Source organism: Osmerus eperlanus, chromosome 10 (genome assembly GCF_963692335.1).
Source record: "Osmerus eperlanus chromosome 10, fOsmEpe2.1, whole genome shotgun sequence".
Classification (NCBI taxonomy): Eukaryota; Metazoa; Chordata; class Actinopteri; order Osmeriformes; family Osmeridae; genus Osmerus; species Osmerus eperlanus.
The window spans coordinates 8,708,675-8,728,389 of NC_085027.1; the positions used below are offsets into that span (position 1 = coordinate 8,708,675).

Consider the following 19,715-nt stretch of genomic DNA (forward strand, 5'->3'; position numbering starts at 1 on the left):
TGGCATGACATTAAAAATCAAGAGAAAAATAGGTTGATCTTTTTATTGGCTGTACAGTCATACATTATCCTGCCCCCCCCCCCCATATCATGGTATAAAATAATAAAAGCATCAACCCCAAAAAAACCAAATTAATTCTAAAAGCAATAACAAGAGAAGAATATTTTGTTTCATTTTAAAACAGCATAATATTTTGTAAAAGCAGGATATTCCAGAGTGATCCCACCCACCCCTCTAACTAACATAGCGAGAGCACATGATTACATACTGAGATGGGAGTGGGGGGAGAAGCAGAGAGAAGATAAAACATGTTCAACAGCGGAATGAGCCCTGGTCTTCTATGACATCATCAGTATCTCGGCGGTCCCCACCCCTCAGCGCGCACAAGTTAAGAAACAGACATCTAAAATCTTTAAAAAAATAGAACGGACTGAAAATGTATTTCATTTCCCAGGCATAATCATCAACATCAGGGGGCTTTCAGATTACAACATGGTTGAGTGTGTGGTGTTGGGTTTCAGGGTGTGTGTGTGTGGGGGGCTGCCTGTCTAAGTTCTGAGCATGGTTCTACATGGATGTAAGAAGACAGAAGAGAGAAGTGGTCAGTGTGAGTGCTAGCCTGGACAGGCCTCCTGACCTGCCTGTCCATCACCGGTCCATCATACTCAGGATCATCTCAGGAGTGAGATCCCCGTTGGGCGGAGCATCTGTAACAGACAGCTGGACTTCCTGAGCTGGCTCCTCCCCCTGGACCTCCTCTACCTGGATAGCCACTACCCCTTCAGTAGGCTCCGCCTCTTCCGTCCCAGTCTCCTCCTGCAGCTTGTCCGACTGCTCCGCTCCCAGCTCCTTTTTCACTATGATGTCCTCCGCCGGGTCTGCCACGTTCTCCTCCACACAGATGACGGCTGCTGCGAGCCACAAAATGGCACACAGTCTGTGAGCTTGCCAATAGAACACTTCTATGGCCTAACTGACACAAGCCGCCCCCCCCCCTCCCCGCTCAAAGTAACATATCTAACCAATTGGTCTACATAAACCAACCATGGCCTCCCCGCACGTGTGAACTTACGTGGGGCAGGTTTGGCTTTGGGAGGGCGTCCCCGTTTCCTCTTGGCTGGGGGCCCCACGGGGGCCGGGACGGGGACCACAGGTGGGGCCTGCTCCACCTCCATCTCAGCCAGAAGCTCCTCCTCATCCATGTCATCCAGCTCAGGCTCTACAGGTTGACGGGATCACAGATCTAAACTCGGAGCACCACTCACAGACGCACGTGTGCCAAGTCATCAGCTGATTTGTTCTCACCAGTGTCGTCATCGTCATCCCTCCTGCTGCGCATCTTCCTCTTCCTCCCCCGCCGGCCCCTCTTGGGAGGAGTCCCGTTCTCGTCAGACACATCCTGGCCATTACAGGTCTCAGCGTGACGCAGCATCGTGTTCTGTGGGGTGGAGCACGGACATCAGAGCACTGAGGCCAGGACCTCGCCCATCTCCACCATGGTCAGGTCAAGTAGAAATACAAGGGAGTCATCCACGTACCCTGCGAGTGAACGTCTTGGCACACTTGCTGCAGACGAAGGCGGTGGGGATGAAGTTGGGGTCGTGGTAGCGTTTGAAGTGCATGTCCAGCAGCTGCTTCTGTCTGAAGGTCTTCTCACACTGGCTGCAGGCGTACGGCTTCTCACCCGTGTGGGTGCGTCTGTGCATGATCATGTGACGCTCCTGCAGGGTCAAACAGATCAAATACTCAGTGAACATGTCCCACAACCAGATGGGCAGCCATGCCCCCCACACACACACACACACCTGTCTGCAGCAGTAGTCACACTGTTCACACTTGAAGCGTTTCTCATTTTTGTGAGACTTCTGGTGCTGGATGAGGGCGTAGCGCTCGTGGAACGTAGCGTCACAGTAGCGACACTTCCTGCCTTGTTCAATGAACGAATGCTGCTTCCTCAGATGCACACCTGCAGCGTACACACACAACCAAACTGATTAACCGATGCTCACAGACACATTCTTCCCACCGCATCTGGCTTTCTGGAGGTGACAAAGTAGGGTTGTGTGTGTGGGGGGGTGATGGGTGGGGGGGGGAAAGCCCCATGTCTCACCCAGGTCACTCTTGCGGGCGATGACAGTGTCACAGTGTGGGCAGTGAAACTTGGCCACGTTCTCTGTGTGTTTCTGCAGGATGTGCATCTTCATGGTGCCACTCTGGGTGAAGCGGGCGTGGCAGATGTAGCACTCATAGGGCTTCTCACCTGGAGGGGGGGGGGGGTTAGAGTGTGTAAAATAAGAAAATGTCCATCTCTGGGGGGCATTTGTGTGCTCATGCTACTCTGCGTGTGTGTATGTGCGTGTGAGACCAACCCGAGTGTGTCCTCATGTGCCGTTTGAGCTTGTACGTGTCTCTGCTAGCATAGCTGCACAGGCTGCACTGGAAGGGTCTCTCTCCTGTGTGAGAACGGATGTGCCTCTTCAGCTTACTGACCTGGACAACACACACCGTCAGAACTTCTGGCAGGTTCCAGGAACACAAATGGGACAATCTGTCAGGTCTCCTCAGAGACCCAGGTGTGTGTACCCACCTCCACACTGGCGTAGTCACACATGGAGCACTTGAAAGGCTTCTCATGGGTGTGTTTGTAGCGGCGATGACGCACCAGCTCTCCGCTGGTCACAAACGCCATGTCACAGTCTTGGCATTTATGAGGACGGGTGCCTGAGAAGGACAGTTAGTTAGTGCTGAGTTTTCACGTGTCATAGCTTCGATCAGGACCAGCATAGGAAAGAAAGCTCTTCTGCAAGGGGTGACCAGACAAGAGGGCTGGCGAGCCACACGCATGGGTGCTTGTGTACCTGTGTGTGTGTTGAGGTGGTTCCTCAGCAGCGTCACTGTCCTGAACGCACGCCCACACAGGTGACACTTGTGTGGCCTCTCGTCCGTGTGGCTCTTCATGTGGCGGTCCAGGTTGGAGCGACGAGGGCAGGTGTAGCTGCACAGCTCGCACTGGAACGTCTTCTTCACCCCTGGAGAAACATGCACCGAGGGGTTAGCACAGCAGCAAGCTTCAACTATCACAGGGCGACTAGGCCAACAGTAGGATGTATCTAAGCACATGTAAACACACCCTTTTTCTTGATCTTGGTGGGTTTGGGGGGCTTCATGTTGCCCACCACCTTCTCAGCATTGACCTCCGACAGCAGGCCCTCCTGCTGCTCCTCTTCAAAGTCGTACACAGATACGTCCATGTCACGTTCACCCTCTCCGTAGCGCAGACGGCTCTTCTTGCCCTTCTTCCCTTTCCGGAGGCCACCAGTAGGGGGCTGGTAGTCTGGGTCTTTGGCCCAGGCAGAGTCCTCCTGCTGGGGCTCGGCTGGCTCCTCCTCCTCCCCCTGGAGCTCCTCAGCAGCCTGGAGCTCCTCCTGCTCCACCGTCTCCACCTCCCCATTGGCTCCAACCTTCACCACCTAGAACACACGGAGGGTCAGGCTTGAGGGGGCTCACATTCACCTAACAGAAACAGAGCTACCCCATTACTGCGTGATGACCTGGAAGCCCTCGGGGAGGGGGAGAGTGTGGCAGATCATAGGCTCTGCCTCCTTGCTGCTAGCCTGGGCATCCACAAAGCTAGCTTGAAGCTCCTCCACGGTTGCCGAGGTGACGGGCACCTGCACCAGCTGCAGCTGTCCGAGGCCCAGCGCCGCACCCGCCTGCTCCTCCATGTTTACCACCTGCAGCCATGGCAATAACATTGTTCAACAGCCCCGTTCAACCCTGCTTAAGCCATGGTTCAGCCCAACCCCTGACCCACACGTGATACTGACCTGTAGTGTGATGATCTGGCCATCCTCACCCCCGGTGACTGTCACCGTACCACCCCCCTCCAGGACCTCTGTCTTCATCTGCAGCAGGGTGGGGTCAAGAGCATCCATCACCATCATCTCCATGTTGCCCCCCACCTCCTCCTGGGCAACCCCCTCTATCAGCTCTGCCCCGCCTGCCTCAGAAAGATCCTTATCGGCCTCCCCAAATAGGGCCTGGGTGGTTTCCATGGAAACAACCTCACCCTCCATGGATGCCACCTGTGAGAAACAGAATAGTTAATCCCCACATCTAGAGGAGGTGTGTAGTTGTAGAGGGATGACGCAGCAGGTCAGCAAAACTCATCCAGCCCCCTACCCACATCATTAGTGTGGAACAGCATCTACTGCCACCCCAACTCTAACCCTGCACGAAACCCAGTTTTGTGTTTGTAACGTTACCTTGTGGTTTATAGAGGGAGCTCTTACCCACAACACAAGTTCTATTATGAGCAGTGCGTGTGTGTGGGCGCTAGGGTGTCAGCAACGAAGCTACAACTTGCATTTGCCACAAGACTCAATATTTTGTGAAAGCTGCGGCTCGGAATGAAGTAGCATTTTAACGCAAGATTCGCTGGGGCTCCACATCAACATGACTCCGAAACCTCCTTCCGTGTTTAGCCTACTCTTGGGAGCCATTGTGAAACGTTACAGTTACCAAGCCAACTTAGACACCGAGTAGGTAGCGTTTATTATGTTTTCAGATAATTCTGCCACATTGAATATAGATAGCCTACATGTACGGATTGTTCAAACTGAAAGTACGTCTGTAGAAACTAAATTAGGTAGCATAACAATTTAACACTTAGAAATTCAATTTTAGACGAGGGTTTACATTATTTCTTGTCTTTTCAAAGCACGCCTTTTAACATCTGTAAAAGTTATAGTTGCAGTTGATATAATGTATCGAGTGAGATTGTACAATGTATCGCGACTGAACTCGAAATGTTGCGCTTTCTTTCTAGAACCCGGAGACGCGGTTTCTCATCTCAAAAGAGGAAACAAAGGGCACGAGAAGATGGACGCCTGGCCTAAACAATCCCCCGAAACATTCGGCCATTATTATTGCCATCCATAGCGAAATAACTAGTCATATCTGTCATAAAATACTATAAAATTGTAAATAATCTCCAACTTCTGGGTTATACGTTTTAGTGAATTTTCAATAACGATAGAGGGAGACAAACACCCCCCGCCAGTCGCCTGGACGCGAGCCCCACCGTGACACCTAGAGGCCGACGATAGCTCCTACAAAAATGCCCCCCTTCTCAAGGGAAATTCGTCATTTTACCTGCTTTGCAGTTCTTGTTTTCCCGTTAAATTAGGGGGAGAGCTCGGTGCTTGAATGGTCTTCTTCTGCCGACGGTATGGAAGCGTGCCCTTGCGCAGCGTCGCTAATAATCCTCTCCCGCTTTGGGAGAGTTGGCCTTTCACAAAATGGTGGCCCAGAGTAGACAACCGTGCATGCGCATGCAGGGGCCTGACGGGAGCAGAGGGAGGGGGATCACGGCAGTTGTGAGGTTTGGCTGTCTGCGCGCCACTTTTGAATTTAAGCGCTTGTGGGCGTGGTGTCTCTACTGAACAGCTGTTCTGTAGCCTACGACAAATGTCTTTCTGCACATATCTTGCGTCACCATTTTTAAAATATTAAATACGGGAACATTTTTGTGTATAGAACATATACTATATTCACGATGGTAATATTTCCGATTATAATGATTTAATATTCATTAAACTGGAACCTCCCTTCCCAACTATACGAGCGCACGCACGCACGCACTTCCTGTTGTTCCGTGACAAAAGTTGTCTGCTGTGAGTGCTGTCGGCCATGGTCTCATGTCAGCCTTAAATTGTGTGTTAATAATGTGCAAGGTGCAATCATGTTATGCTACATATTCCCCACAGATACACATTGCATCTTGTGTGAATTTTTGCAGCAAACGCGTTGTATCGTTTCTATTACTGAATGGTAGACTACACTACACTTATTCTATCTCTTCGTGTTCGGTTATTTTATCCAGTATGTTCTTGTCTTGTTTTTAATAGAAATGATATACATAACAAGTTAATCAATATGGTTTTATAATCAAAACTGAACATATGAGAACAGGAAGCATGACATAGGCCAACATTTCGTAATATGAAACAGTATATAGCTATCTTATGATGGACAATCTGTTAGTCAATCCGAAAATAAACACTGTATGAAAACTCTTGAGAGCTCACAATTCTCTCTGGTTGTCTTAAAAAGTTCATTTCATTCATGTATTTAATGATATACTGTACAATCTTTCTATATCATCAGTCCAGGCACTTTCTGAAGAGTTTCTGTAGATAGACTTAAGTCTGGTTCCACTGTTGGGTTTGTGTGTAAATGTTTGTGTACATAAATGCATGTGTGTGTGTGCGCATGTGTATGTTTTAACTTTGGATCAGGATTGTCAGCCGCAGGTGGGGGATGAAAGGCCATGTATCAGATTTAGCACGATCTCCAGCTGCATGATAGATATCGCTTGTCTGAGCTGGTAGTGGAATGACCTGGATGTGACCAGTGGTGTGAACCGCTTGGGGGTGGGTGGATGGGCTCTGAAATCTCTATGGTTGCAGGACAGTGGTGGCAAGATGGGTGGAAGTAGACGGTTGTGTCTCTTCTTCACAGGACGCCTCCTCACCTGCTAGGGGCACAAACAGATGTTAGCTAACCGTTTGTTGTAAGTGATTATAACCTCTCACTGTCTGCGTAGTGCTCCAGCCCGCTCACCAAGCTTTGTCAGGTGCTCCTCCTCATTTCCTTCCTGCATTTTCTCCTCTTCCTGTGCCCTCTCCTCTTTCTCTTCCTCCTCCACCACCTCTCCAGTCTTTTGTTGACATTCCTCCCCTGGCTCTTGCTCCAGCTCCTCCTCAACCTCCTTTTCATCATCTCTGTCCTTATGGTTCACCTCCTTCCCCTCCTCCTCCTCCTCGTGACCCTTCTCTTCCCTCTGATCTTCTTCCTTTTGCTCCTCCTGGATGGAGGCCTTCAGGTGCTCTGTGTAGTCTACCTGTAGTGAAGGTACCAAACAGCTGTTATCGTCACCTTAAAAGGCAGGCCTGTCAGAGCTCAATGACCTCACTTCCATGGCGATGGTCGTTACCTGTGTTGGGGAACTACAGTCATCCTCTACAGGTGAACAGTCACAGTTCCGAAATCCCTCAGGGGCCTCCATGAAGATCTCCAGCTCCTCCACACCATCACAGTCTGACCTTCTAGGTGGATGGGGGGTAAACAGTGGTATTTAACACGCCTCAGCATGACACTATCAGAACAACAGTGATGCTGCTGTAATGCAGCAGAAATATATATAATTATGTGATACAAACAAAGGGGGATTTCAGGAAGTCGTCATACTACTTTATTCCTTGTTACTCACACTTACTCTTACATTTGTTGGTCTGCATACACATGCCTTTTCACCTCCCCAACACTGGGTGGCAGTATAAGTTCACACTAGAGAAACAAGCCCTAATTACCTATTCTTTTATCTGAATTTATATGATCCCCTACCCCCAACTAAACTGTGCACAGGGGGGTGACGTCTTGCGATGAAAGGATGAGAAGGAAAATGACCTCTCAGAATAGTCTTCTCTCTGTTCTGCTTCCTGGTCCTGGCCCCTTTCCTCCTCTTCATCATCATCCATGTCAGAGCAGTTGAGGAAGTCAAAACTTTCCAGGGCTGTCTCAACCTCCTGACTGAAACTGGAGGAGCGACTGTGAGAACGACCCTGAGGAGAAAACAGCAGTGAATACATCCTGAATACAGAACTATCTCTGTAAACAACAGAACACACACACAAGCACACTTACTGTCAGGATCTCTTCTGGTTGCCTTAATTCCTTTCCCAGTTCTTGTGACTGAATTGATTGGTGGTCCTCTTTGGAAGATAGCCCTTCCCTTAGCTCCACTGTCACTGCACTGTTGCTGGTCCCAGCTTTAACATCAACTTCGACTTTGGCTGCAGCCTCTAATCCAGCTGCAGCATCTATTGCAATCTGTATTGCTGAGGCAGGGACCAGATCACCTAGGGCCCCACACTCAGACAAGTTCAAGGCTTCAGGCTTCTGGACAAAACAGGATGCCTCAGGATGTGTTTGGCCTGCTGTTTCTCTGGTTATGGATGAGCTAGATGTTTGAGCTAATGCCCTTTCAGTCAACGTAGAGTGTTTTCCAGTCTCATTGATGTTGCAGAGAGACCGAGAACACTGTAAAATTCCGTTTGGCACTGCCCACTTCCCTGAGTCCACCTCTCCAGACCCTTCCGCGCTGTCACACTCCTCGTCCTCCTTATTGGAGGAGAGTGAAGGGTTGGAGGAGCTTGATTGGCGAGGGGTGAAGGAGATTTGTATGGTTGGTGTGGTCTGAAGAGTGTGGGAAGCCATCATCCTGTGGGCTTGATGACCCATGGCGGGGCTGGACGAGTCGTCCGAGGATTCTGAGGAGTTGGACCAGACGGTTCCGTTCTCCAGTTCTCCCTGTCTCTTCAGCAATGACTACAGAGGAGAACATGGTAACCATGGAGACAGGAAGAGGAGGGAAGAAAGGGGGCAGTGCGCATGTGAAACTAGGTGTTTGGAATTGTAATAATAAACATCCAGTAAATATTGAATCAAAACTAAATTTAAAGTGACAGGTATAAGGATCTTATTCTGCTTCGCTGCTTGGACATGAGACCATCTGACTGAAATGAAGGAGCTATTCCTGCTAGAGGTATTCATTTCATCAGCGTCTGTAACTAAGGAGGACAAAACCTTGTTTACTAGACTCCAGCTTCACCGTCATAAAACTACAAACTAAACAGCACTCCATCTCTCCTACTGACACAACAACCCATCTCTAATACAGACACAACCCTCTATAAATACCCAAACCAGTTTATTGTACCAGACAGCCACACTTGTACTCCTACACACCAACTGTTTGTGTCTGAATTTGAGGGTGGTTCTGGTGAGGTCACAGAGAGGTGGCGAGAGACGGTCAGTCCAGTTGTTCCGACGGAACATTTCCATCAGTGAAGAGTGCTGCCCCGCCCTGCTCTGCGGACAGCTCTTCAACGCGTTGTGGAAGAGGAGGGTGAAATTGGACCACTACTCAACCACTAACAAACAGCTACACGGGCCACAGCTATGCTCATACACACTGTTGTTCACACTGCCACTCACCCTCTCACATGCATCCTCACACACACCTCTCTGATCGCCGGACACATCTCTCCTACCGTTAAATGCTCCACTCACACCTCTTCCCACACGGTCACACACATCACTGCTAGCTCTACAGAAACAGCAGCCGGGGAGCAGCTGAAACAGAACAAGCCAGTCAAATCACACCAATCACAGTGGGAAGTAGTAATCGACAACAAACAGTTCAACCAGATCATTTGATTCAGTATCCAACTGCTTCTGAAGCCAGTAGGAACCCCCTAAAATAAACCTGGGGGGAGGAGGGGCGGGCAAGATTGGTCAGCAACAGAGCAGGCATTGGATAATCTACCGACATATGACTCACATAAAACACCTGCTCCCGCATTGATGGTGTGTCTGGAGGGCTCTGATTGGATAGGAACCGCTTGGAGACAGTGCTAGCGGAGGAGGTCTGGTCATCTTTGTCGAAAGGGCTGAGCGAGTGAGAGAGAAACAGAGAGAGAGTCTTCAAATCAACTGTTTGTGCTTTATCAACCAAAGAGGGTATAGAGAGAGTCGAGGAATGATGGAGGGAGAACAGTGAGACGAGCAGGACAAAGGGATTATAGAAGGAGGACAGGTTAGTTACCTCCAGGTGACCTCCAAGTTCAACTTGACTGTTCCCAGGTTGTTGATATCCACGGCAACTGTCTGCGGCAAAGGACAGAACAGCTCCAGGGTCTCGCAGGACACGCTTCCCACCACCACGTGGTTAGCTAAGCTCTTCAGCTCGGTCACCTTAACAACCACAACAGGTCAATCACAGTCAGACTGATTGACATGGGAGGAGATGCACAGATTCTTACCGGCACTGTTGTTGTCTGGTGTGTGTCTATATCAGTTTCTTGATGCCCCAGCAGTGCCTGCTGTCTGTGTTAGGTTGTTTAGAGTGGGCTTTCACCTTGATTGACAACATCTCCGTGACGAGGGGCAGGAAAACATATTCCTCACTGTCCCACACCTGTCGGCTGCCGACTTCCACACGGCCCCGCAGACGCCATCGTTGGCGGCCAAAACGCATCAGAACCTGTAAAGATGCACACCATTAAAACTTGCAAGAGAAAGCTGTGTGTGTGTGTGTGTGTGTGGTGTTCTCACCTCATACTGGTCTCCCGCACACAAACGTGCAAAACCAGCCAAACCTGCAACACAAGAGGACAGTTACACACAGAATCGAAACACAGGGACTAACCATAACCCTGTGTTAGAGACTGAAGGACTCCAATCCCAGTCCTCCAGACTGGACTAGGAGCAGATGACTTACCCTTCATCTTGATATTAAATTCTCCCATCTGGCCTTCCAGCTCACACTCCAAAGAACACATGTGCTGCAGATAGAAAGAGAGAGTGAGAGATGAGAAAGTTTATGAATTTATCTCTCTTCCCACCCCTACCTCAGTGTACACGCCCCCCCCCCACGTCCCCCCACCTCAGTGTACTCCCGGTAGCCTCTAGTAGCTTCACTCAGACTCTCGCGGGCCTCCTTGCTATTGCTGGCAGAGTTGAAGGCAGCCACCATCTTACTGGCTCCGTCACGGAGCCTTCGCTGCAGACAGTACGCATCGTACAGCTCCTCCACCTGAAACACAGCAACGATTACTGGGACTGACCAGTTCATATGGACAATACTGTGTCCAGACTGGGACTGCCAGACTAGGAGGAGCCAGGCAGGGACTTTGAGAATGGGAGGAGTCAGACCGGGGCTGTCAGAATGGGAGGAGTCACACTGGGGCTGTCAGAATGGGAGGAGTCAGACTGGGGCTGTCAGAATGGGAGGAGTCAGACTGGAAGGAGTAGAGGGGACATGACTTCGTACCTTGCTGAGATGGAACTCCAAGCGGCGCATGAATCTCTCTATGGCTTTAACTTGCTGCAACACAAACACAGAACTATTAATACTGCGTTCAGCATGATGTTTAAAACTGGGTTCTTCATTATGTTTAATAATAGGTTTTTCATTTTTAAGAGTCAGACATGACCTTGGTGTGAGACTCACCTTGTCTAGCTCATACAGGAAGCCCTGAAAGAATAGAGGGGAGAGGAAAGGTAACTGATAACATCACATGGAAGTTGTGTCCCATTGAAATGCATTCACAATGTGGAGGTGTGTAGATGTATATGTGTGTGTATGATGTGTATGTGGGGGTGTATGATATGTATGTGATGTGTATGATGTGTATGTGGGGGTGTGTGATGTGTTTGTGGGGGTGTGTGATGTGTATGTGGGTGTGTGTGATGTGTGCTCTCACCAGCCGTCCGTTCCGCTTGCTCTCTCTGATCTGCTGACCTAGACTGTCCAGTTCCAGCTGGTGCACCTGCAAGTAAGACCTGCAACAGAGCACCAACACATCACTTCCTGTTTTCATGACGATGGACATTTCCTGTTGGTTTTGCTACAGCTGACCCTTCAACCACAACTCTGAAGTGAACTGAAGAGAACGCTGCAGTTTTAACATGAGAGGGTATATGTGAGCCTGGGTATGTGTGTATGCGTATCATGTGTTTGTGTGTGATTGTGCCTGTGTGTTTGTTTATGTGTGTGCTTGTGCCTGTGTGTTTGTGTGTGCTTGTGACTGTGTGTGTGTGTGTGTGTGCGTGTGTGTGCTTGTGCCTGTGTGTGTGTGTGTTTGTTCTTACTGCAGGCCTCTCCGTAAGGCTGCATACACCTCGTCCAGCCTCTCAGGCTGAGGTGATTTTGGAGGCGGGTTCTTGGTGGACCCTGTAAACATCCTGCTTCCTGTGGAGGCGTGTCTTCTCAGACCATAGAGTGCTGCACAGAGGAGGGAAACCCATAGCACCATGAGTCACTACTACACTAGAATCACTACTTTCCACCCTGCACCTGAGTGTCCTGGTCCACTAGCACGGCATGAGGGCTGGTCAGTGAGTTGTTGGTGAGAAAGGGAAGAGGAGGAGGAGGGCTGGTGATGTCACATCTCACAGGAACATGTGTGTGTACTCACCTGTAGTGCTGAATAATGGCTTTGACTTAGGGGGAGAGGGGGGGGGGGCGCAGAGGTAGTTCAACACATTTCAACCTCCTAGAACCAGAGTAGAAGAGGAGGTCATTAGACGGGACACATCTCTTCCACTTCCTCCACGCTCCTCCCCCTCTTGTACTCCCCGGCTTACTTCCCTCTTCTCAGATCAGAGTACAGTTGGATGAGCCCTAACCAAAGAGATATGGAGGGAGAGCAGACAATTGCTTGAGACTGAGGACAAAGACAGTGGCGCCTACCCCTCCACCTTTGTAAGGCTGATGTGTTGTGATCAGAGTAGCAAGTCAAATGTGTGAGCAAGCCACAACAATCGGACGAGAGTAAATGAACACAGCCTTCCACACTAAACCCCACCCACACCCCAACCATGAATGCAGGAAGTCTCATGGCAGACTCTACACAGGAAATTCTACTGTGGAGTTTGGTCCAGGAATATAAAACCATCTGTGCGTGTGTGTGTGTGTGTGTGTGTGTATAAATGTGTGTGTGTGTGGGGAATGCATATGTGTGCACATGTAAAAGGGTAATTCTTTCCCCAATACAGACTTGTCCATGCCTTATAAAGCCTGTGTGTTTTCAGTGTTTTCAAAACGAAGCCAGAGAATCCAGCGAGACAAACACAACCAGAAAAGCGTCCTGAAGGAGGACTCCACCCAGGAGGCCATGCAGGAGCACTGTGTTCTCCATGGCCAGGGTCCTACTAATATAAGATGAGGACCTGGATCAGAGGTTAAACCAAAACACAGGCCAGACAGGGTTTTACCCATCTTCTGTGTATGGGTTGAAGGCTTCACTGACCAAATAACAACTCAGCAGGGAGACCAGTCCTTTCAAACTATGAGGCTGGGAGCCTGAAAGACTGTGTGGCTGAGAGGCTGGGAAACTGGTCACCATATAGTCCAGGCGTCCAGTTAACGATGTAATCCTGAAGGACCCTGAAGATCATTCTGAGGTCGTCAAGGTGAAATGATGATAGGGTGAGAGTTGTGTTTATGGTGCTAGCACGCAAGTCGACCAACTGTATCCTGTGTAAGCCTATGTATCCTGGACTCTGTATGTACCCTATGTGTGTATTCTGTGCATGTACCCTGTGTACATTGTGTATGTACCCTGTCCCTTTCATCCTGAGGTGCTGCGTGGCTAATGGGATCATTAGCTATATTAATCCTCTCAGCAGGCCGCTACAACACAAAGAGCAGATTGTGAGCATTACCGTAGAGCAGTTCCCACACACTCAGCAGGCTAGCGCGTGAGGAGCAGGACATACACAGACATGTACACACACAACTCATAGTGTCAGATTCCCAATATAATGTCATAACCATCAAATTAAACATCATAGCTATGGACATCTCTTGCCTAAAAGCAACTATCTTGGCAACCGGACAAGATGTATGATATGTATTAATTAAATGAAATCATGTGCAATATCTCATCTGGATAAGAAGGGTCCTGAGACTGCCTCTGTGTCTCTCCTGTCTTCTTGTAAAGCCCATTCAATGCACTTTCCTGCAGAGGGCATTGGTAAAGAAAAACCTTAGAACAGATTGACAGACACCCACTGGTGTGAATCTGTGAAAGCATATTGGATTAGAGATTATGGGATTTGCCAGCAGTCAAAGACGGACAACTACGTAGAACAACTCAATCTGAGACTGGCCCAAACAGCACAAACTGTACTAACTGTCAAAACCAAACAGACTCTTCTATCATTCTAAAATGTATGTTTAAGAGTGTGGTCGTTTTAAAATTGACTGGAAAGACTGGTGGGCCTAGTTGGATAGAATGGGAGACCACTGCATGACAGTGCGCCCAAACTAGGTTCAAAACACTCCTCCCGTAGTCTACATGACTACAGACTGTAATCTCAGGGGAGGGGGGGCACAATTGCACACAAAAACAACTATACCTTAAAGTTTATATAAGGGACTTCTTCTATAGGCTACTAGATACAAATAGCCATTCTGAAGTAGCCTCCAAAAACGATGTGAACTATTAAAGAGCAACACAGAAACGATTAACTAGTTGCAGTCATTGGGTGTCATGGATTACATAGCAGACATTGATGCTTGTATAATTCAATCACTCAAGTAGTTAAACAACGTAGCCTATCCAACAACTAAAAAGGAAAAGATTTTTACCGTTATGCGGGCTTCATGGCTAAAATCCGATGATTCCTTCGCCACTACTCTTCTCGAAACCTCAAATCTAATGTCCCGACGCTTTAGAGATTAAAAAGTATACTATTTCACCCTGGGCGATGTTCTTTTATCTTGACACGGATTCCAAACTCTTTTTTTCTAATGTCACACTGTCGCTCTTTCTCCTTCTCTTCCTCGGCTCCAGCTGCCTCTCCTCGCGACGCCAATGGACAAAAAACCCTCCCCAAGAAAAGGGAAAAGGGGAGTGCCAGTCGGGTTAAAACGGAAAAAGATTGTCTCCTGTTGCATCTATCCCGTTATTTGCAAGAGGGGACGTGAACAGGCGTTTTTCATAAACATCGATGACGTCTCAGAAGCCATCCACAATGTTATGTTCTGGATATAAACAAGAGTACCTTGCGGCCCTTAATAACTCCAGTGTTAAACTCTAGAATCAAGAAAGTAATCTCTCTTCGGGGTTGGCTTGAGGGTGGAGCGGTGGGTGAAACTGTGTAATAATGTTGGAACATGTACACATGGATGAGCCATATTGTTAGTCCCTTGTCCGCCTCACGTCGGCATTGGGGGAGTTATGTAAGTGTTGTGAGTGGTGTTGGCGAGGGGTCTCTATGTGTGAGCAGTTATAGTTCTCTCCACTAAATTATTCATCATGATTCTGATTAATACGTCCCCCAGAGCATAAAGCAGGATGGCAAAGTTTCTTTGCTGTGCTGTTTCCATGACAACCCAGCATGAGGCCTCTTAGTTCTAAATATAGAACTGTTTCACTGTTTTCTATCCTTCTCAAGCAATCTCGGCTTCAACGTGCTCCTGTTTCAAGACCACAAACTGTGATCTCATTCTAACTTTTTAAAGATCACAAGCAAGAGAGGGAACCTCCAGTGAACAAGGACATACAGTACACCACTGAATGGAGAAAGAGCTACACAATAACTTTCCAAATGCAGGGCTGCCAGTGGACACAATGCTGCACTACTCCAACTCATCTAACTCAAATCCAGTGGTTCTGATAGTCTAGGTGTGGGTCTGTCTAATCAGTAAAACCACACACACAACGTTTTGTGTTAATGAATAAGTCTACTCCCATAAACCACTCTGGCAGGGAGGGACCCAGCCCACGAGAGAGGGGTGTGTGGTGGGGAGCTCAGTGACCCTCCCAGGATCCCACAGCTGGGCCTCGGCACTCCTCTGGAAGGTAGGGGGGACCTGCCAGCTCCATCCCTCCCAAGCAGCATACGTCAGGCCAGGGGTGTTTATTGTATTGAAACTTCTGGTTCAGTGACAACTAGCAGGTAGAAAATGCTCCACCAGGGCCTTAAGAATGAATCAGTACTGCTGTTAAGATCCTCTATAAGTAATCAGTAACAGTTCAGAGCCTCTATCCATCCCAAACGTAATCCGTTTCCCCAAGAAAACCACAGAAACAAACCATCTTTTCATTAAAACCTTTTTAATGGCATGGAATAAAATGTCCATTATTTCAAGCAACCAAGCTGATTGATACAGAACAGTGTTTTGGGAACATTCGGGCCAACACAGCACCCTCTATTGCATTAAAACATTACTTTCCACACACATTTCCAAAAATCACATTAATGGTTAAAAACAGATGCTAAAAAATCCATAGTGTGTCTTCTTAAGAAGTATCAGGTTGTTATGGTGGCGTTCTTCTAGAAAACAAACACACACAAAAACATTATGGCCGTGGGCACAGTCACATCACAGTACAGTGTGATCCAGTGTTTTGTTCTCACCTGTAAGTGGAGAGGCTGCTGCATCCCCCCACCATGCAGCTGCAGGGCTGCTGTGAGCCCCCCCTTTAGAGCCTGGTAGTCTGGCTGGGCTACATACTGAAGACCCATTACCTCTGACAGGTAGGCCTCCACAGATCCTGTTCACATATATAGCATGTATACATTCTGACTTCACAATAAAAGCACAATCATCAAGTTTTATGAGCTGGAATAGTGAACTGACTAGAGGCAGTCTTCTTTCCGTAGCAGTGTCTGATCAGGCCTGGGATGTCCTCTGTCCACCTAATGGCCCCAGGGTCACACAGAGGGTTAGGGTCCCAGCGTCAATATGATAAACCTGTATAAATGAAGGTTCCACTGAGCATATCACTAATAATGTGTCACCTCTGCTTCTCTGTGGCCACACGGGAGGGTGTGTTTAGGAGGGAGCTCCAGGGCAGCGCCCCGGTGAGCCAGTGCAGCATGCAGTAGCCCAGACCCTGGAGGTCACTGCGGCGGGACGGGCCTTCACATGGAATAACACACTTTACAAAAAAGACTCAGAATAAGGGTTTGCTCTCTGAGTATGTTATTGTGTTAGCTTAGCTACTAACCTGCTCCTTTGTGGGAGTCCAGGCTTATAAACTCCAGGGCGCCCTCATGTGGTGTTCTACTGCCTTCCCGGTACTCCACATGTCGACCACCTGGACAGTACCTGAAAGCATGGCCGTACCCTGCGAGATACACCTAAACACACAAACACGTCTCAAGCATATCATCCTTTCAGATAATAAACATACCTGCAGTACTATACCTCTAATACTCCACCTCACTAACCTGTGTGTGTCCTCCTGGCTGGATGAAGATGTTTTCTGCCTGAACGTCTCCGTGGACATACTCGTTCTCATGGATGAACTCCAACACGTCCAGCTGGCAGACGAGGCAGACCGGGGTTAGAACATGGCTTCTGATACCAGAGTAGAGAGGTCAGCACCAACATTTTCATTGACACTTGGTTTCAACACTGCCGGCCCACTTGGTCTGACAAGTATTTATGTTAATTGACTCGACTCTGTATGTGTATGGGTGCTATGCTGTAATGTCCTACGCTGTCCACAGCAAGGGGCTAATGCTAACCAGAGCCACAGCAGACTATCCAAAGTGAAAACGTCTTTCTTCGTCTCCACTACCAGGCAGGCACACTCATGCTGAAGTGTCCTTTCAGAGCTCCTCTCCAATGAGAGGGCTCCAGTACTCACTATTCTACTGGCCAGCTGCAGCACTGCTGTCTCAGACAGGAGCCCCCCCTGTTCCTTCAGGACAACCTGGAGCGTCTGGCCCATGCTGGGGACAATCAGGAACCTACGAGGAAACACAGCACAATCAAACACACATGCATACAGACCCTTTGGATATACACAGGTCCCCTACATTAGACAAACTCATACACACACCTGTAGATTTCTGCATGTAGCCCAAAACCCACACAGGACGGAATCCCAAGGAAGTCCATCTTAGTGCGCTTCATCCATTTGTCCACTGGGGGGAGACATAACATCATTAGTGAAGTAACCTCAGGAAAACAGACCTAACCTCTTCAAAGCACATGTCCTGAGCCTCACCAGATGTGGGTTTTGCAGCTCTCTGAAGGAAGTTCTGCTCATTAAAGATCCTCCCATCTTTAGGCCCCTGTGTAGTAAAGACATAAGTGAAGCAACAATGCTGACACACACAGACCAAGCTGCACCTTGCACTCACCAGACCTAGGCTGCACTCTATAGTCAGCTCTGTACTCACCAGTTTGAGGACATGTCTGCAGTCACCACGGTTGATCCCTGGCCCGGTCTGCTGGACTGGAGACATGGAAAACACATGGAGAAGAGACTAGTCATCAGCAGATCTACAAACCCATGTACACAAACACCCTGACCCTTGAACTTCCAAGTACCATAACCCCTGCTATTACCAGAACTTTCCTAATACTAGTACTATTTGACCTCTGACCTGCGTAGATCAGCTCTGGCTCATTCTGACCCAACAGCTTCGCCAGCCGCCACTTCCTGCCTGTTGTGTCACTCAGTTCCTCCCCTTCCTGCAGAGGCTCCACAACACACGTCCGCTTGGCCTTCTTAGTTTTCCCCTTGACTGTGATCACACACACACACACACGTCAGGTCATACACGTATGGGTAAGGTGGGGCTTTGAGCCATGTGGTGGTTGGTGGTAGCTGGGCTCACCAGCAGCAGGGGACCTGAGCGTGGGGGAGGAGACAGTTGGAGGATCCTCTCTGGTGGGGTTCAGTGGCGGGGTGACCGCTCGACGCTTCCTAAGGGTCAACACAGGCTTGGGGCTCTGATCTGTCAATAGGACACACAACACTTTCTGTTCACTAGAATTAACTTAAGAAGCCAGTTAGAGAAGGCAGCTTAAGCTGGTTGTCATCCTGTTGAGGATATAGTGTGTGGTTGCTGTGCTGCTTTAACCCAAGCCCAGCACTCTAGCATAGGTTAATGCTATTAGGTTAGAAGCACTGGATTAGATGGGTGAACATCCCTCTTCCTTTACCTGTTTGCCTGGGAGATGCTATGCGAGGGGGCGTGTCCACAACACTGGCGGCATCTTCTACTTGGCCTGGGGGAGTGGACTTACGGGTGCGACGTAGGGCTTGGCGTGTGGACACTGGGCTAGGAGCAGAGTAAACCAGACCTGCGGACATTCCAGAAAAAAACGATAACACTCAAAAACCCAGATCCTGTGTAACCTCGCTCTGAACCCATCAACCAATAGTCCAATGAACCCATCTTAATGTGACCCCCTCCTGCCTGCAGCAAATAGCCCTACCTTCTCCAAACGTACAGTATTGCTCTGAGGTAGCAGGTGGGTTGATGCTGGCTGTAGCCGTGAAACCGCTGACGGTGATTTGAGAAACCCCAGAGGTGGCAGCTTCCACGGGGGGGTCCACAAGAGCTGGGAGCTTCTCCCCGCACGAAGGGCAGAATCTGAAGCCAGGCTGCAGCTTAGAGCCACACTGAGGACAGAAATGAAGGAGCATTCTACAAACAAAAAAAACATTGAGGTTATTCAATCGAATTTCAAGTCCAGTGCCTCTATGGAAGGATAGTTAGCAACTAAAGGTTATTTCCAAGTGGAATTAAAGGCTATGGGCTAAAGCTAGTTTCAATATAGGTAATATTGGTATCTCCGTACTGATAAATCTGAGAAAGACAGCTAGCTAACATTTGCTCTACCATGGCATGAATAAGCGAGCTAGTTACTACTTTGCTAGTTCAATTGCAGTCTTCTATTCAGTTTAAGGCAACAAGGTCATGGAGACATAAGTTCTTCAGAATTTTATAATATTTCTACCGGAAAGCAGACCTGAAGATGTCGGAATAAAGGAAAGTTTCTGAACCCCAGGACAAAATGAGATTTAGTCACGTGACAAAAACATTTTCTAAGGGGAGCCAAAAGGCTGAAACTTAACGTAACACGCCAACGCATTAATAGTTTGGAGTTGAGGGATGTCAGACATACATGACAGGTCACATTTAATGAACTATTAATGAACATGTTTCGTAATACTTTTCTTCTCATAGTCTTCTCACACAGAAATAGATGGTACACATATTTACTCATATGGTAAAACATATTTATTTGGATTTTTTATTGTCTGTATTTGCATTTTTATCTTACTGTGTGTTTGCATTTTATTTGTTCTCATACTCATCTTCTAAACCAC

At 48.5% G+C, this 19,715-nt stretch overlaps 3 protein-coding genes across 8 annotated transcripts; all 3 read right to left on the bottom strand.

Annotated features, from left to right (window-relative positions):
* Positions 1-66: 66 nt before the first annotated feature.
* On the bottom strand, positions 67-5,392 carry LOC134028527 (transcriptional repressor CTCF-like). 2 transcript variants are annotated; one of them, XM_062472138.1, is made up of 13 exons: positions 5,155-5,392; positions 3,828-4,085; positions 3,552-3,734; positions 3,131-3,470; positions 2,859-3,029; positions 2,588-2,721; positions 2,370-2,490; positions 2,111-2,260; positions 1,806-1,966; positions 1,539-1,721; positions 1,306-1,438; positions 1,073-1,219; positions 67-908 (listed from the first exon to the last, which is right to left on the bottom strand). In XM_062472138.1, exons 2-13 carry the CDS (start codon positions 4,074-4,076, stop codon positions 649-651), a joined length of 2,232 nt encoding a protein of 743 aa, XP_062328122.1. In that variant the 5' UTR covers positions 4,077-4,085; positions 5,155-5,392; the 3' UTR covers positions 67-648. The 2 variants fall into 2 exon arrangements, with proteins under 2 accessions (XP_062328122.1, XP_062328120.1); XM_062472136.1 differs by having other exon boundaries at positions 67-911.
* A 219-nt stretch (positions 5,393-5,611) lies between these two features.
* LOC134028313 (rho family-interacting cell polarization regulator 1-like) lies at positions 5,612-12,114 on the bottom strand (the record flags this gene model as incomplete). The annotated part of the gene is made up of 16 exons (XM_062471794.1): positions 5,612-6,538; positions 6,625-6,904; positions 6,998-7,109; positions 7,471-7,625; positions 7,708-8,391; positions 9,407-9,515; positions 9,671-9,819; positions 9,983-10,108; positions 10,180-10,223; positions 10,346-10,409; positions 10,511-10,660; positions 10,898-10,951; positions 11,078-11,101; positions 11,331-11,409; positions 11,719-11,851; positions 12,045-12,114. Coding segments are annotated over 16 exons (2,313 nt in total), but the record flags the coding sequence as incomplete, so codon positions are not given.
* Positions 12,115-15,681: 3,567 nt separating this feature from the next.
* Positions 15,682-19,437, bottom strand: vrk3 (VRK serine/threonine kinase 3). Of its 5 annotated transcripts, none has more exons than XM_062471612.1 (15): positions 19,343-19,437; positions 18,818-19,029; positions 18,542-18,682; positions 18,214-18,333; positions 17,980-18,120; positions 17,773-17,828; positions 17,598-17,664; positions 17,430-17,514; positions 17,235-17,337; positions 16,813-16,905; positions 16,590-16,722; positions 16,381-16,501; positions 16,220-16,278; positions 15,973-16,133; positions 15,682-15,895 (listed from the first exon to the last, which is right to left on the bottom strand). In XM_062471612.1, the coding sequence occupies exons 2-15, from the start codon at positions 19,026-19,028 to the stop codon at positions 15,842-15,844; spliced, it is 1,545 nt and encodes a 514-aa protein (XP_062327596.1). In that variant the 5' UTR covers position 19,029; positions 19,343-19,437; the 3' UTR covers positions 15,682-15,841. The 5 variants fall into 5 exon arrangements, with proteins under 5 accessions (XP_062327596.1, XP_062327595.1, XP_062327594.1 ...); XM_062471611.1 differs by having other exon boundaries at positions 19,355-19,425; XM_062471610.1 differs by lacking the exon at positions 19,343-19,437 and adding an exon at positions 19,184-19,336 and having other exon boundaries at positions 18,833-19,029.
* Between the last annotated feature and the right edge of the window lie 278 nt (positions 19,438-19,715).

Excerpts from the sequence above, each read along its gene's own strand:
- LOC134028527 (XM_062472136.1), bottom strand. The coding sequence starts at position 4,076 with ATGGAGGGTGAGGTTGTTTCCATGGAAACCACCCAGGCCCTATTTGGG. Across the intron at positions 3,735-3,827 it reads GCCAGATCATCACACTACAG|GTGGTAAACATGGAGGAGCA; the intron begins GTCAGTATCACG and ends CCATGGCTGCAG. Across the intron at positions 3,030-3,130 it reads CACCAAGATCAAGAAAAAGG|GGGTGAAGAAGACGTTCCAG; the intron begins GTGTGTTTACAT and ends ATGTTTCTCCAG.
- vrk3 (XM_062471609.1), bottom strand. The coding sequence starts at position 19,227 with ATGGTAGAGCAAATGTTAGCTAGCTGTCTTTCTCAGATTTATCA. Across the intron at positions 16,906-17,234 it reads TGCAGCTGGCCAGTAGAATA|CTGGACGTGTTGGAGTTCAT; the intron begins GTGAGTACTGGA and ends CTCGTCTGCCAG. Across the intron at positions 16,134-16,219 it reads CGGAAAGAAGACTGCCTCTA|GATCTGTGGAGGCCTACCTG; the intron begins GTCAGTTCACTA and ends ATATGTGAACAG.